The sequence below is a fragment of the Mus caroli genome, unplaced genomic scaffold, assembly GCF_978045245.1.
Source record: "Mus caroli unplaced genomic scaffold, Mus_caroli_1 scaffold_2, whole genome shotgun sequence".
Lineage (NCBI taxonomy): Eukaryota > Metazoa > Chordata > Mammalia > Rodentia > Muridae > Mus > Mus caroli.
In genome coordinates this window covers 91,423,070-91,439,581 of record NW_028227257.1, presented here as the reverse complement: position 1 = coordinate 91,439,581, position 16,512 = coordinate 91,423,070, and the positions used below count along the sequence as shown (strand labels likewise).

The 16,512-nt window shown below is 35.9% G+C and overlaps 1 protein-coding gene across 1 annotated transcript; it reads right to left on the bottom strand.

Annotated features, from left to right (window-relative positions):
• Positions 1–12,517: 12,517 nt before the first annotated feature.
• LOC110289652 (olfactory receptor 4C15-like) lies at positions 12,518–13,453 on the bottom strand. The gene has a single exon (XM_021155946.2). The coding sequence runs from the start codon at positions 13,451–13,453 to the stop codon at positions 12,518–12,520; it is 936 nt and encodes a 311-aa protein (XP_021011605.1).
• Between the last annotated feature and the right edge of the window lie 3,059 nt (positions 13,454–16,512).

The following is a 16,512-nucleotide window of genomic DNA, read 5'->3' as shown; positions in this document are numbered from 1 at the left end:
CTTTATGATCCTCATCCTAGCTGCCTGGAATTCAGTATTCTGTTAGCAGCCTTCAGATGAAGATCCAGAAGTCTCAGCTCCTCCTGCACCTTTTCTGTCTGGATGCCACTATGTTCCAATTTTGATGATAATGGACTGAACCTCTGAAATTATAAGCCAGCCCCAATTAAATGTTATCCTTACAAGAGTTGCCTTGGTTATGGCAACTGTTCACTGCAGTAAGATCCTAACTAAGACAGACCAAAAGACAGAAATTCTTAGCACCCATCTTAATTTTCCATTATCTTACATTGTCACTACCATCTCTTATAAGACATTTACTGGTTCTAGGAGCAGAAGCTAGTCATGAGCTTTGGACAGCCATACACTCTCTGTACTTGGCAGCTTTAGGTGTCTCTCTATCACCAAACAGTGCAAAAGTAAGCTTCTCTGACTGGTGCTAAGAGGTACTCCAGTTGACAGAGATGGAATCTAGACAATGTGTTCTTTTATCTATACAAAAGCAGTTGATTCTTTCCTAAGATCTATGACAATCTTCTTCCTAGCATTAATAGGATTAAGATGCTAGATATGTATCCCTCTCCTGTGCACAGGCATCAAATACTATCTGTATGTGTTTAACAACCTCCAAACACTCATGTCATCAATACAGCAGTGGGTACTTATATCTTGCCTGATAAGCCAGTACTCGATCATGCAGGATCCACAGAGCTCCTAAGGGATTTAGCTATTTTTGTTTTCTGGGTTTTTTTGTTTGTTTGTTTGTTTAACTTGGTTTAGTTATCTGAATAGAGACTATTTAACACTTTCTTGGACTTAATACATTAGCCAGCAGAAAATAACATTTTGAAAATTTCTTAACTTGGGAGCACCTATGAAATCAAATGAAGTTTAATATTTCCCACTTAGAACAAATTAAATGTTCCTATCTCAAAAGGAAGACATGACAGCACACAAAAAAATCATAGAACAAAAGTAGAAACAAAACTCAGTTGCACAATTTACTAATCCTGCTGATACATGTTTCTATCATCTTGACTTATATTGAAGCTTTGAGATCAATAAAAATTCTATAGTTCAAATATTTCAAATCTACTACCACCATAAGGCAGACCCCCTCAAAGATTCATCTCTACCCTAAGCATATTTTGCCTATGTAAAATGGCCTGAAATCTCTGAAGCCGAATATCTCCTTTGCCTTTAAAGCTACACCTTCACAGCTTTAAGGGATGGCTTATCTGATACACCATGAATGGGCTTCAAGTTTTCTACCCATTGCTACGATTCAGTCCCTATCAGAAAATCAGAAGCAAGACTATAAATCCTGAAATCTTACATAATTCATCACTACGAATACAGTGCCAGATGTACAAATCTGCTCAAATTACCTGATACTTTCAAGATGTTGCCAGAACCCTTTGGTTCATAGCTATATGAGCTTCTATGTCCTCCAAAAGGGAAGCACTTTCCTGGAAATTCTTTCCAAAAGCACTGAATTTTTTTTTCAGGTATATTCTCAGATGATACTTTCTCCTTAAAAATAAGTTCACTTTTTCTCATTTTGGAGCCTTTTTTTGGGTGGTGTCATGCGTTACTTTATCACAATTCCAAAAAGGATGTCTCTCTTTAGCAAATTAACCTATTTTTAAGGACACATCTTACTATGTGAATTCTTCTTACATGACAAAGTATACATTTTTAAAAGAGAAAGGCTCTTTTTCTGTATGAATAATGTCATTGTACACTCTTTGAAGTTTATCCTTGTGTTGTTCAAATGCTAAATCCTCTGCCCTCATATTTTATTCCAAACAAGACACTCCATTGTAATGTTTATGTCTAGAATCTCTTGTCTCAAAGTTGTGTAACCAATACTTACCATTTACTCTCTGCCTTGTCAAAAAAAAAAAAAAAAACTGATCAGAAAAACTTCCAGAAGTGGGGGAGGGAGAGACAGAGGATTAAGACAGATTTAGCCACATGGAGAAGGAGAGGGAAAATCATGAGAATTCTGCTAGAACACAGAAGGTTCCAAATGCAAATATTATGAGGATTTTGATTGGGAGGTAGCCAGATTAGTTTAGAGAATTAAAATATTGATCAACAACTGCCCCGGATTATGGTAAACCTTCAAATAAATCTTGGTCTCCTTGTGTCATTATTGAGGAATTATCTAAGATAAAATAAACAGCCATTGTGTTATTTTACTGCATATATTTCTATTAAAATTTTCTGTTACATTTTTCTTACTTGATAAACTACATATTCAAAGAACTATTTTTGCCCAAATTTGCTTCTCTATTTCACAGAAGACTAAGATGTGTGCAGTAATATATAGCCATGAAAGGGATTGAAATTTCCTCTGGAAAATTAACTATTTCATTAACTTTACACTCAACTTTGCACAAATACATAGAACATGGGTAGACTGAAACAAGATTCTTGACAAATATATCAGACAAGATATAAACACTCAATTTTATGAGATAGTCTTTATATCTCTTGGAGACATCAGTAGCCCTCTTTTTTTTTTTCTTTGAGTAGCTGGTCTTCCAAGCTTCTAACACAATGACTCAAAATATCCTTACCTTCAGAACAGTTTGCTAGATCACTGTATGAAACTCTTCCCAATTTACCATATTATTTACTTTTCTTCTTCTTGAAATCAAAGTCATATCAATAGACACTTAAAGTGTAGTGCTTTATTGTGGCTTACAGTTTAGGTATGTACTCTATCACAGTAGAGTGCCATAACTACTACTTTAGTTAGAAGCAAGTCATGTAATGATGGAGCCAATTACACAACATAAGGCTATGCAAGAACAATATGTGCTCCTGGAAGCTGAGCTCTCCTCAGCATGCTCCACACCAAAATTGTATTTATAATAAGTAATAAAAGTTGATGGGAGGTTCTAAAGTTCAAACATAATAAAAGTGATATATGGTATCACAAGCAGGGATATATAAGCAATGGAGAGATGAAGACATTTGTCATGTAGAAAGTGTTCAGTACTCTATAGTTTTTTTAATTATATAAAATTCCATATTAATGTGTTAACTTTGAAATTTTAATAATGACTTAGTTTGTTTACTCTAGGAGATTGCTTTAAAAGTGGTCAAAATGAATTTAGAAAGGTATCAGTTTGTTTGGTTTCTACTTCCATGTCTTTGTCTATCATTGAGGGAAGTAGGGGAAGAAATTCAAGCAGAAATTTGGAGGTAGGAAGTAAAGAAGACACTATGGAGGAACATTGCTTACAGGCTTGTACACCTGGACTACTCAATTTGAATTCTCATAAACCTCACGACCACCTTCACAGGAATTGTACTACGTTGGTGGTGGAACCTTCTATACCAATTACCAATCAAAGAAATACCTACAGGCTTGGCTACAGGCCAATATGATGGGGCCATTTTCTAAAACAATATGCCCTCTACACTAATGACTCTACATTGGGTCTAGTTGAAAAAAAGTATCAATTTTCTATCTAGGGTCTCCCTGAGGCAGGTCCACACAGGAGAGCTCACAGGCCACAGAAGCAACAGAGCTTCTTGGATAGGTTCCCTCAGGCCTTCATCCTCAGCCAGGAGGCAGAGCTAACCCTCAGTACTCTGTACACCTTCCCCACCAGAGGAAAGTTTGTCTACAGTGAGTGCCCAGACACCCAGGACACAGGTGTGATCACCATTTTCTATCTGGGGTCTCCCTCAGGCGGGACTGTGCAGGAGAGTATTCAGGCCACAGAAGCAACAGAGCTTCTTGAACAGAGTCCCTTTGGGCCTTCATCCTCAGCCAGAATGTGGAGGTGATTCTCAGTCCTCTGTGTACTTTTCGTACCAGGGGAGAGTTTGACTCCAGGGAGTGCTCTGACATTTGGGACTCAGGAGAAAGCTGATTACCCAGGAGTGTTGACAGAGGCTAACAGACTCAAAGGAGGAACAAGCTCCAGCCAGAGACAGCTAGAACATCAAACACCAGAGATTACCAGATTGAAAAAGGCAAATGAAAGAATCTTTCTAGCAGAAACCAAGACCACTAGACATCATGAGAACCCACTACGAAAACCACAGTGAGTCCTGGATCCTCCAACACACTGGAAAAGCAATATTTGATTTTGAAATCATATCTCATAATGCTGGTAGAGGATTTTAAGAAGGACATTAATACCTCACTTAAAGAAATACAAGAGAACACTGCTAAACAGGTAGAAGCCCTTAAAAAGGAAACACAAAAATCCCTTAAAGAATTACAGGAAAACACAATCAAACAGGTGATGGAATTGAACAAAACAATGCAAGAGCTAAAAATGGAAGTAGAAACAATAAAGAAAACCCAAAGGGAGAGAACTCTGGGGATAGAAGCCCTAGGAAAAAAAATCTGGAACCATAGATGTGAGCATCAGCAAAAAATACAAGAGATGGAAGAGAGAATCTCGGTGCAGAAGATTCCACAAAAAAAAAAAAAAAAAAAAAAAAAGACACAATAATCAAAGAAACTGCAAAATGCAAAAAGACCCTAACTCAAAACATCCAGGAAGCCCATGACACATTGAGAAGACCAAACCTAATGATAGTAGGTATAGATGAGAATAAAGATTTTCAACTTAAAGGGCCAGTAATATCTTCAACAAAGTTATAAAAGAAAACTTCCCTAACATAAAGAAAGGGATGCCCATGAACGTACAAGAAGCCTACAGCACTCCAAATAGACTGGACCAGAAAAGAAATTCCTCCCAACACCTAATATTCAGAACAACAAATGCACTAAATAAGTATAGAATATTAAAAGCAGTAAGAGAAAAAGGTCAAGTAACATATACAGGCAGACCTATCAGAATTACAACAGACTTCTCACTAGAGACTATAAAAGCCAGAAGATCCTGGACAGATGTTATACAGACACTAAGAGAATACAAATGCCAGTCCAGGCTACTATACCCAACAAAACTCTCAATTACCATAGATGGAGAAACCAAAGTATTCTATGACAAAACCAAATTCACACAATATATTTCCATGAATCCAGCCCTTCCAAGGCTAGTAAAGGGAAAACTTCAACACAAGGAGGAAACTATACCCTAGAAAAAGCAAGAAAGTAATACTTCAACAAACCTAAAAGAAGATAGGCACAAGAACAGAATCCCAACTCTAACAACAAAAATAACAGGGAACAACAATTACTTTTCCTTAATATCTCTTAATATCAATTGACTCAATTCCCCAATGAAAAGACATAGACTAACAGACTGGCTACATAAACAGGACCCAACTTTTTGCCGCATATAGGAAAGCCACCTCAAGGACAGACAGATACTAATTCAGAGTAAAAGGACGGAAAACAAAATTCTAAGCAAATGGTCCTAAGAAACAAGCTGGAGTAGCCATTCTCATATTGATTAAATTGACGTCCAACCCAAAGTTATCAAAAAAGACAAGGAGGGGCATTTTATTCTCATCAAAGGTAAAATCTACCAAGATGAACTCTTATCTGAACATCTATGCTCCAAATGCAAGTACAACCATATTCATTAAAGATACATTTGTAAAGATCAAAGCACACATTGCTGTGCACACAATAATAGTATAAGACTTCAACGCCCCACTCTCATCAATGGACAGATCCTGGAAACAGAAACTAAACAGAAACACAGTGAAACTAACAGAAGTTATGAAACAAATGGATTTAACGGATATCTACAGAACATGTCATCCTAAAACAAAAGGATATAACTTCATCCCAGCACCTCATGGTACCTTCTCCAAAATTAACCATATAAATGGTCACAAAACAGACCTCAACAGATACAAAAATATTGAAATAATCCCATGCATCCTATCAGATCACCATGGACTAAGACTGATCTTCAGTAACAACATAAATATTAAAGATCAACATTCATATGGAAGCTGAACAACACATTACTCATTGATAACTTGGTCAAGGAAGAAATAAAGAATGAAATTAAAGACTTTTTAGAGATTAATGAAACGAAGCCACAAAATACGAAAACTTGTGCAATACAATGAAAGCAGTCCTAAGAGGAAAACTCATAGCTCTAAGTGCCGCCATAAAGAAACCAGAGAGAACACACACTAGTAGCTTGACAGCAAAACTAAAAGCTCTAGAACAACAGGGAAGAAATTCACCCAAGAGGAGTAGACAGCATGTAGTCATAAAACTCAGGGCTGAAATCAACCAAGAGGAAACAAACAGGACTGACTATACAAAGAATCAACCAAACCAGGAGCTGGTTCTTTGAGAAAATCAACAAGATAGATAAATCTTTAGCCAGACTACTTAGAGGGCACAGAGACAGTATCCTAATTAACAAAATCAGAAATGAAAAGGGAGACATAACAACAGAACCTGAGGAAATCCAAAGCATCATCAAATCCTACTAAAAAAGCCTATACTCAACAAAACTGGAAAACCTGGGTGAAATGGAAAATTTCTAAAACAAAATACCAGGTACCAAAGTTAAATCAGGATCGGATTAACAATCTAATCAGTCACATATCCCCTAAAGAAATAGAAGCAGTCATTAATAGTACCCAAACCAAAAAAAAAAAAAAAAAGCCCAGGAACAAATGGGTTTAGTGTAGAGTTCTATCAGACCTTCAAAGAAAACGACATTTCAATTCTCAAACACTTCCACAAAATAGAAACAGAGAATACTCTACCTAATTCATTCTATGAAGCCACAATTACTCTAATACCTAAACCACACAAAGACCCAACAAAGATAGAGAAATTCAGACCAATTTCCCTTATGAATATCAATACAAAAATACTCAATAAAATTCTCCAAACCCAATCCAAGAACACATCAAAATGATAATCCATCGTGATCAAGTATGCTTCATCCCAGGGATACAGGGCTGGTTTAATATACTGAAATGCATAAACATAATCCACTATATAAACAAACTCAAAGACACAAACCACATGATCATCTCATTAGATGCTGAGAAATCATTTGACAAAATCCAATACCAATTCATGATAAAAGCCTTGGCAAGATTATGAATTCAAGGCCCATATCTAAACATAATAAAAGCAATATACAACAAACCAGTAGCTAACTTCAAACTAAATGGAGAGAAACTTGAAGCAATCCTACTAAAATCAGGGACTAGACAAGGCTGCCTACTTTCTCCCTACCTATTCAATATAGTACTTGAAGTCCTAGCCAGAGCAATTAGACAACAAAAGGAGATCAAATGGATACAAATTTGAAAGGAAGAAATCAAAATATCACTATTTGCAGATGATATGACAGTATATATAAGTGATCATAAAAATTCCACCAGAGAACTCCTAAACCGGATAAACAACTTCAGTGAAGTAGCTGGTTATAAAATTAACTCAAACTAATTAGTGGCCTTTCTCTACACAAAGGTTAAACAGGCTGAGAAAGAAATTAGGGAAACAACACCATTCACAATAGTCACAAGCAATATAAAATACCTTGGTGTGACTGTAAGGAAATGAAAGATCTGTATGATGAGAACTTTAAGTCTCTGAAGAAAGAAATCAAAGAAGATCTCAGAAGATGGAAAGATCTCTGATGCTCATGGATTGGCAGGATTAATATAGTAAAAATGGATAACTTGCCAAAAGCAATCTACAGATTCAATGCAATCCCCGTCAAAATTCCAAGTCAAGTTTGCTCGGAGTTAGAAAAGCAATTTGCAAATTTGTCTGGAATAACGAAAAACCTAGGATAGCAAAAACTGTTCTCAACAATAAGGAACCTCTGATGGAATCACCATCCCTGATCTCAAGTTGTACTACAGAGCAATTGTGATAAAACTACATGGTACTTGTACTGCAATAGACAGTTAGATCAATGGAATAGAATTGAAGACCCAGAAATAAACCCACACAAATATGGTCACTTGATCTTTGACAAAGGAACAAAAACCATCCAGGGGAAAATTTTCTTTCTTCTTCTTCTTCTTCTTCTTCTTCTTCTTCTTCTTCTTCTTCTTCTTCTTCTTCTTCTTCTTCTTCTTCTTCTTCTTCTTCTTCTTCTTCTCTTTCTCTTTCTCTTTCTTTCACTTTCTCTTTCTCTTTCTTTTTCTTTCTTTTTCTTTTTCTTTTTCATTTTCTTCCTTTTTCCCATTTTTAATAGATATTTTCTTCATTTACATTTCAAATGCTATCCCGAAAGTCCCCTATACCCTACCTGCCCTGCTCCCCAACCCACCCACTCCTGCTTCCTGTCCCTGGCATTCCCCTATACTGGGGCATATCATCTTCCCAAGTCCTAGGGCCTTTCCTCCCTTTGATGGCCTACTAAGCCAAACACTGCTACATATTCGACTAGAGACAGGAGCTCTGGGTGGGTACTGGTTAGTTCATATTGCTGTTCTGCCTATTGCGTTGCAGACCCTTTCAGCTCCTTGGGTGCTTTCTCTAGCTCCTTCATTTGGAGACCTGTGTTCCATAGATGACTGTGAGAATACACATGTCTCTTGTGAGGATATGCCAGTGCCTGGCAAAGACAGCATTTTCAACAAATGGTGTTGGCACAACTGTCGCCTATCATGTAGAAGAATTGGAATTAATCCATTCTTATCTCCTTGTACAAAGCTCAAGTGTAAGAGGATCAAGGAACTCCACATAAAACCATAGACACTGAAACTTATAGAGGAGAAAGTGGGGAAAAGCCTTGAAGATATGGGCACAGGGGAAAAATTCATGAACAGAACAACAATGACTTGTGCTATAAGATCAAAAAATGACAAATGGGACCTCATAAAATTGTAAAGCTTCCATAAGGCAAAAGACACTGTCAATAAAACCAAAAGGCTACCAACAGATTGGGAAAGGATCTTTCCCAATCCTAAATCTGATGGGGGACTATTATCCAATATACATATATATAAAGAACTCAAGAAGCTGGACTCCAAAAATCAAATAACCCTATTAGAAAATGGGGTACAGAGCTAAACAAAGAATTCTCAACTGAGATGGCTGAGAAGCACCTGAAAAAAAAATTCAACACCCTTAATCATCAGGAAAATGCAAATCAAAACAACCCTGAGATTCTACCTTACAATAGTCAGAATGGCTAAGATCAAAAGTTCAGGTTGCATCAGATGCTGGCTAGGATATGGAGAAAGAGGAACATTCCTCCATTGCTGGTGGGATTTCAAGCTGGTACAACCACTCTGGAAATCAGTTTGACCTTTAATCAGAAAATTGGACATAGTACTATTGGAAGATCTAACAATACCACCTCTGGGGATATACCCAGAAGATGCTCCAATATTTAATAAGGACACATGCTGCTCTATGTTCATAGCAGCCTGATTTATAATAGCAAAAAGCTGGAAAGAACCCAAATGTCCCTCAACAGAAGAATGGATACAGAAAATGTGGTACATTTACACAATGGAGTACTACTCAGCTCTTTAAAACAATGAATTTATGAAATTCTTAGTCAAATGGGTGGATCTAGAGGATATCATCCTGAGTGAGGTAACCCAATCACAAAAGAACACATATGATATGCACTCACTGATAAGTGGATATTATCGCAGAAACTTAGAATACCCAAGATACAATCTTCAAAACACCTTAAACTCAAGAAGAAGGAAGACCAACGTGTGGATACTTCGTTTCTTCTTAGAATGGGGAACAACATACCCATGGAAGGAGTTACAGAGAAAAAGTTCGGAGCTGAGACTGAAGGAACAACCATCCATAGACTGTCCCATCCAGGGATCCATCCCATAAACAACCAACAACCCAGACCCTATTGCATATGCCAACAAGATTTTGCTGACAGGACCCTGATATAGCTGTCTCCTGTGAGGCTATGCCAGTGCCTGGAAAATACAGAAGTGGATGCTCACAGTCATTTATTGGATGGAACTCAAGGTCCCCAATGAAGGAGCTAGAGAAAGTACCCAAAGAGCAGAAGAGGTCTGCAACCCCATAAGAGGAACAACAATATAAACTTACCAGTACTGCCAGAGCTAGCTGCATATGTACCAGAGGATTGCCTAGTTGGCCATTGATGGGAGGAGAGGCCCTTAATCTTGGGAAGATTATAAGCCCCAGAATAGGGGAATGCCAGGGCTAGGAAGCAGGGAGTAGGTGGGTTGGGGAGCAGGGGAAGGGGGAGTTTATAGGGGATTTTCAGAGAGGAAACTAGGAACAGGTTAGCATTTGAAATGTAAATGAAGAAAATATCTAATAAAAAATGCCATAAAGAAAAAAGTATCAAACACGTTTTAAAGATATCAATTGAATTTTATTGAAAATATATTTCACTTCTTTAGTAACATTTATTCTAAGATGTATTTTCAAATCATTTGAATAATGTTCATTCACTGACTTCTTTCTTGGTTAGTTTGTTGTTTATGTATAGAAAATTTGCTGACTTTAGTGTGTGTGTGTGTGTGTGTGTGTGTGTGTGTGTGTGTGTGTGTGTGTGTGCGTGTGTGGGTAGAGTAATATCATCTGAAAATAAGAACACTCTATCTGTGTTATGACATACATTTCCTGAGAGTAGCCAAAAGTTTGAAAAAAGACTTAAACAAACTTTAACAAAAATGTTGAAAAATCATGCTTCATACAGGTTAATAACACATGAATGCAGTTTTGAATACTCTCCTGGAGTCAATAAACTTACTTTTTCCTTGTAAAAATCTGGTAAACTTTGTTATAAAGAATATTTTATCCCTTTCCTACACCACATTCTTCTCCTTTTCAGTGTACACAGAGCAAAACCCTTTCTTAGGAAAAGGGACTACACAGAGAGGATTCTGGCTCAGACTTGGAACTGAAATATGCACAACATGCAAAACAGAAAAAAGGAAAGACAAATCAGACACGCAGAACAGACAGCAAATATACCAGGCACCACAACCTATAGACGTGCAGAAAAAAACATAGAGAGACAGAAATAAGTTTGACAAAGAGTGTGGGCTCACTCTCTGTCAAACTAAGCCTAGATTTTTTTTTTTTTTTGTCTCTGTTCCTTAAGTGACACATTTTGATACCTCCTCTCTGGTTCCTTTAATCATTAACTGATAACACCAAAACTGAGTTCTGTACATTTTTCCAAATGGGAATTTTCATGTGTTTTCTGTAGCTCCATGTGTATTGCCTCTGGCAGTTAAAATCAATGTGAAACAAATACTATTAATACTTAGCATATTTTTCCATAAAATTCAGCTGCTGGATAATTAATTCTGAACAGAAGGTATAGAACAGTAAGTTAATTTCCCATAAATTCTTCTTCATAAGGAACCAAAGTATAACCATGAAGTGACACAAATATTCTCTATTGAAAAGTATAAAAATATAATTTTTATTTGTATACCCAAAGTTATGAATATTGCAGTCACATAATACATTGAAATTAATTGACATTTTGGAAACTAATTTCAAACTTGCTTAGGCTGGCATCTATACAATATGTCAATATCTTTGCCTTACACTTCCTGTGAAATTAATGCCTGCAAGCCTTTTGTGTTATACTGGAATAGGAGATACACATTGGTATTTCTCTATATAATCAATTCCCAGTGCTCATTGGAGTGGGATAGTCACATCATCCAAGAGAAATTCCAGCTGTTCTCATGTACTTAATCTGTCATGAAATTAAGGAAGCGACTGATATTTTTTTTTTAGCAGACATGAACAGACTACCTTAAAATGAAGCCAGATGATGCAGGAAACCTAGAGGACAGATTGAGTTCTCTTTCTGCGTTTATAGGTTATAAGGTCTCAATGTGACAATAGAAACCTGTTTCCCTTAGAATGACTTCTGTACTTTTCTTGTTCAAGTACACATTTATTTTGTCAACCAAATTTTTAAATGGAGCATAGTTAATAAAAGGAAGCATTAAATAATTAAAATAATTTCAAATCTACATTAAATAATGATATGGTAAAATTGGATTGCCTTTAATTTTTATATAACAATGCTGAGTGCCCAATGCAGAGTGACACTATGAGAACAGAAACATATTCAACATCCTTCTGTTGAGGTACTCTGTATATATTGTATTTCTTCATAGAAATCACTATTTTATTTGCCCAATAAAATACAAAATTCTTTTTCCTTATATTTAAAAGCATATTTTGTTTGCCTGTATGTTTGTGTGTATGTGTGTGCATGTGTGTGTGTGTGTTATACATTTTAGTTGACATGGTGTTTGTGTCTGTGAACATGCATGCAGACCTAAAAGAAGGGATTGAATATGAGCCTTCCTATCCTTCTACCTTATTTTCTTGAGGGAAGACTCCAGTGAAACTTCCACTCACTGTTTGTCAAACATATTTTTGGTGAAGAAAAACCCTGGGATCTGCCAATCTTATATATATATATATATATATATATATATATATATATATATATATATATATTAGTACTAGATAAATTGTGCTTTCACGCTTAGATTCTGACATGACTTGTGAAAAACAAAACTCATGTACTCATTTTAACATAGCTAGTATCCTTTCCCATTGACTCATATTCCCAACACTGTAAAAGCAATATTAAAATCTAACAAAAATCATTTTCAGTCTCTTGCACATTTTTCTGATGGCATTTATCATTTCCTTATTTCTGAAAGTGTACACTGTAGGATTTAGCAATGGTGTCAGGACATTGACAAATAAAAGTGTGTGTTTCTCAAAGGAAAATGCAGATGTATCCCGTGCATATATTAATATGCATGGAACAAGGAACAAAACCACAACAGTAATGTGGGCTCCACAGGTGGAAAGAGCTTTCCTTTGTCCTTCAGAACTGTGGGCTCTCAGAGAGAACAAAATGACACCATAGGAAACAAGCAACAAGGAGAAGATAATGATGCAGATAGCACCACTGTTTGCAAACACCAAAAGAACAAATATATGAGTGTCCGTGCAGGCCAGCTTCAGCAATGGAAACAAGTCACATGTGTAATGATCAATGACATTGGGTCCACATAAAGGCAGCTGCAATGTGAATATAACTTGTATGATAGAGTGCAAGAAGCCCCCTGCCCAGGATATTGCTACCAAAATGCTACAGAGCCTCCGGGTAAGGATGAAAGAATAGTGCAAGGGCTTGCAAATAGCCACGTAGCGGTCATAGGCCATGGCTGCTAGGACAATCATTTCTGTTCCTGAGAAGAAATGGACTGAAAACAGTTGTGTCATGCAACAGCCAAAGGAGATGGTCTTCTTCTCATAGAATAAGTCTACAATCATCTTGGGTGTGACAGTGGAAGAGACACATAGATCCAGGAAGGACAAGAACGCCAAGAAGAAATACATGGGGGATCCCAGCAGTGCAGGGCTGTACATGATGGTCACAACAATTATTACGTTGCCCCCTATAGTTGCAAGATAGACTAACAAAAGTACAAAAAACAGTATTTTCTCAACTATTGGGTTCTGAGAAAGCCCCAAGATTATGAACTCAGTAACAAAACTCTGGTTTTGCATAATTCTCAAGAAGGCAGTCAAAATAAATTTTCCTCACATAAATCTTCATTTATGAAAAAATGTTTCATATATATATGAATACATAAAATATTTCCATCAACAAAAGGACATACCCAATACAAATGGATATATTTGCATTGAGGAATCTATTGTAATTTAAAATCAAATATTAGAAAAATGGAGGGTACAACGCTCTTGAATTGATTAAAAGATAAATTGTTGTACATTTTAAAGAAGCTGTGCATTAAATTTTAATTATGAGCACATCCACTGCATGAGTGGAGTAAAATAGTGTAACTTTGCATCATCAGCTTTTGTTAATCACTTTGGTGTCCTTGAAGTGAATATTAAAGTACATTTTAAAACCATTACCTAGATGTGAATAACTCAAGGCCAGGGCTGAGTATCTTGCAGTGACTTTTTGGAGTATTAGCCTATACAGCAATAGAAGAAAACGCAAACTGTATGTTAAGGTGCACACAAAAATCCTGACTACATTTTAAATTTGTTTAAAATTAAGAAATATATTGTAATCTCAAATAAATTATTCTTCACAAAAGAAAATTCTGTAGTAAGTCTCTAGCACTATACGAGACATGACCATACCTTTATCAAAATATTCTTGTTGTCATCCAATCTAAGAAAGAAATACTTTAGAAAGTACACGCTTCCTTCTGTGTTTTCACACTCCTGGTCAACAGGTCATTTCATTTTTCCTATTTAGTCTGATGTTCTAATCTACATATAAGAGAAAAGAAGCAAGGAATTATTAACCTGGGATTTTAAAAAATGTAGGTTACAAGAACCATGAGATCTCCTGAAATCAACTTGATGAACAGTTAGATTTTTAATCTTACTTGCAGTAGCACTAAGAGTTGTTCTTTGTAGTCTCCTCTGAATTAACACAAAATCTGTTCCTATATGAATGAGAGATCTTGACAAAGGCAACAGCAAATGAAGAAGGTTCAGAAACCAAAACCCCATATATGAATATTGGCGATATCACATAACTGAAAAGGGGAAATTATTCAATTAATTTTACAGTCATGAGACATTTATGCTATGTTAACAAGTTAAAGTAGTATTTAAAGGTCACATCTTTGGAAATCTGCATTTTAAAAATCTGTGAGTTAAAAATAATACAGTTGTGTCAAAAAAAGTTGTAGGAATCTTAATGGCAATAATTCAACTAGAACAGAGAAGATTTTACTTGTAAAACCTTCACAACTCATTTAAAATGGAGAAATTGAGTCAGTGGTCACTTAGATTTTCACTCCTATAGCGTGTTCTGTAGAGGAATATACATGCAAAATGCATAAAGAGAAACATATACATCAAGCCAGCCACAAACCCTGTATCTACAATAGTGTACTGCCCTAGCATCCTAATGTTTCTTATAATTAAAATATCTGAAATGATAGTAGAGTATAGTTATGGTTTATGATTATATTTTAGAGCAGTCAGAATATATACAAATAAAACACACGATGCAATCTTTGTCTAAATTGATTCATGTAACATAAAAGGAATAATAATGAGATATAAACTTTGGATTACTTGTAAACCATCTGAGCATTAATTTTCATTATACTAGAAATTGCTTGTCAAGCTTTAATGTGGTTTGACAATCAATAGTCATAATCTGCTGTGATGCTTATGAACCACAGTGAGAAATATGGTAAGATATTACTAAAGAAATAAGTAGGTACTCCTATTTCAGCAGTAACCAGCAGCACTCCTGATGCAACAGGGAAACTATGCCCATTACTAGCCATGGGTCTTAGAGGAAAATCTATTACTAGATCAGCTTAATTCCTAGTGGAATTTAAAAAGATATCCTTAAAACCATGGATAAGTTTAGATCTACCCTTTGTCAAGTAAGTTCTTCTTTGCAGAAAATGTAGATCATTACAAAAAAGGTAAGCCAAATATATAGCTAGAGTAATCACATGGAAGTCAGTCCCAACATATATATCTAGCATAGAGCTTCCACAACAAAGTTTCAGGGAACATGGTTGTAGAGGTACATGAAACCTGTAAGAACTACAGTGCAAGACACTCTACAGTGAGACTGGGTTTCCTAGAAATGGCAATTTTTTTTGTCTTATAAGTACTTTTATTTCATAAGTATATGTGATAATTGCCTAAACAAGACCTAAATAATGACCTGAATATGGCTGCCGAACAAGAACTGAATAATGAGTAGGACATCAATAGAGATGCTAATGTGGGAAAATAATTCTCATGGGCCCTACGTCTAGACAAAGAACCAAAAGCAAACTATGACTGCTGAGGGACTGAGAATTACTGCCAGGGATGAGCTCCCTGTTAGGTATCCAATAACAAGGGGTCAGCCCTAATATCATTTACATACATTCTACAATATACAGACTGAGCAGATTGTGTTTTTAAATTTTTCCATTTACATAGTATGTAAAAATAATAATGTTTTAAACAGCCAACAATTTGAGATGTTATGAAAAAGAAGATCAGAAGAGGATAGAGTGAGAGTGCATGGGAGGGGTTAGAGGGAGAAAAGGAAAGGAAGAAGTGATTTTACTATATCCCAGTTTGAAAGTAAATAGAGTTTAACAAAGAAAATAGTCAAATATTTGGCCAAATATAAATATTTTTTTTGTTTAGATACGGTTCTCACTTTTTCTACATTTTCTTGACAATGAATGCACAGTAAAGTAGTATGGCAGACTGAAGTGAATCATGTGAGGTACCATGTGAGCCTGTTTTAAGTTATTTCTGTTTACCTAATATTAGGCTAAATAAAATGATAAATAAAAATTAAAAAATATTTTACTTTCTGTTGTGGAAAGATCTGGGATATGGTCATCATACATTTTACACACTCTTGAAATTCTCAAACGAATAGAAAATACATTATAAATATAAGTAACAAAACAGCTTGATGTATAATACCCACTTGCCATTTACTGACCTATCACAGGAGGAGAATTTTTTTCCCCATGAAAGTGAATAGTCTTTGTTAATTGGCTAAGACCTCACCTTAAACTCACCACAGGAGAACTTAAGCTTTTGTTAGGTGC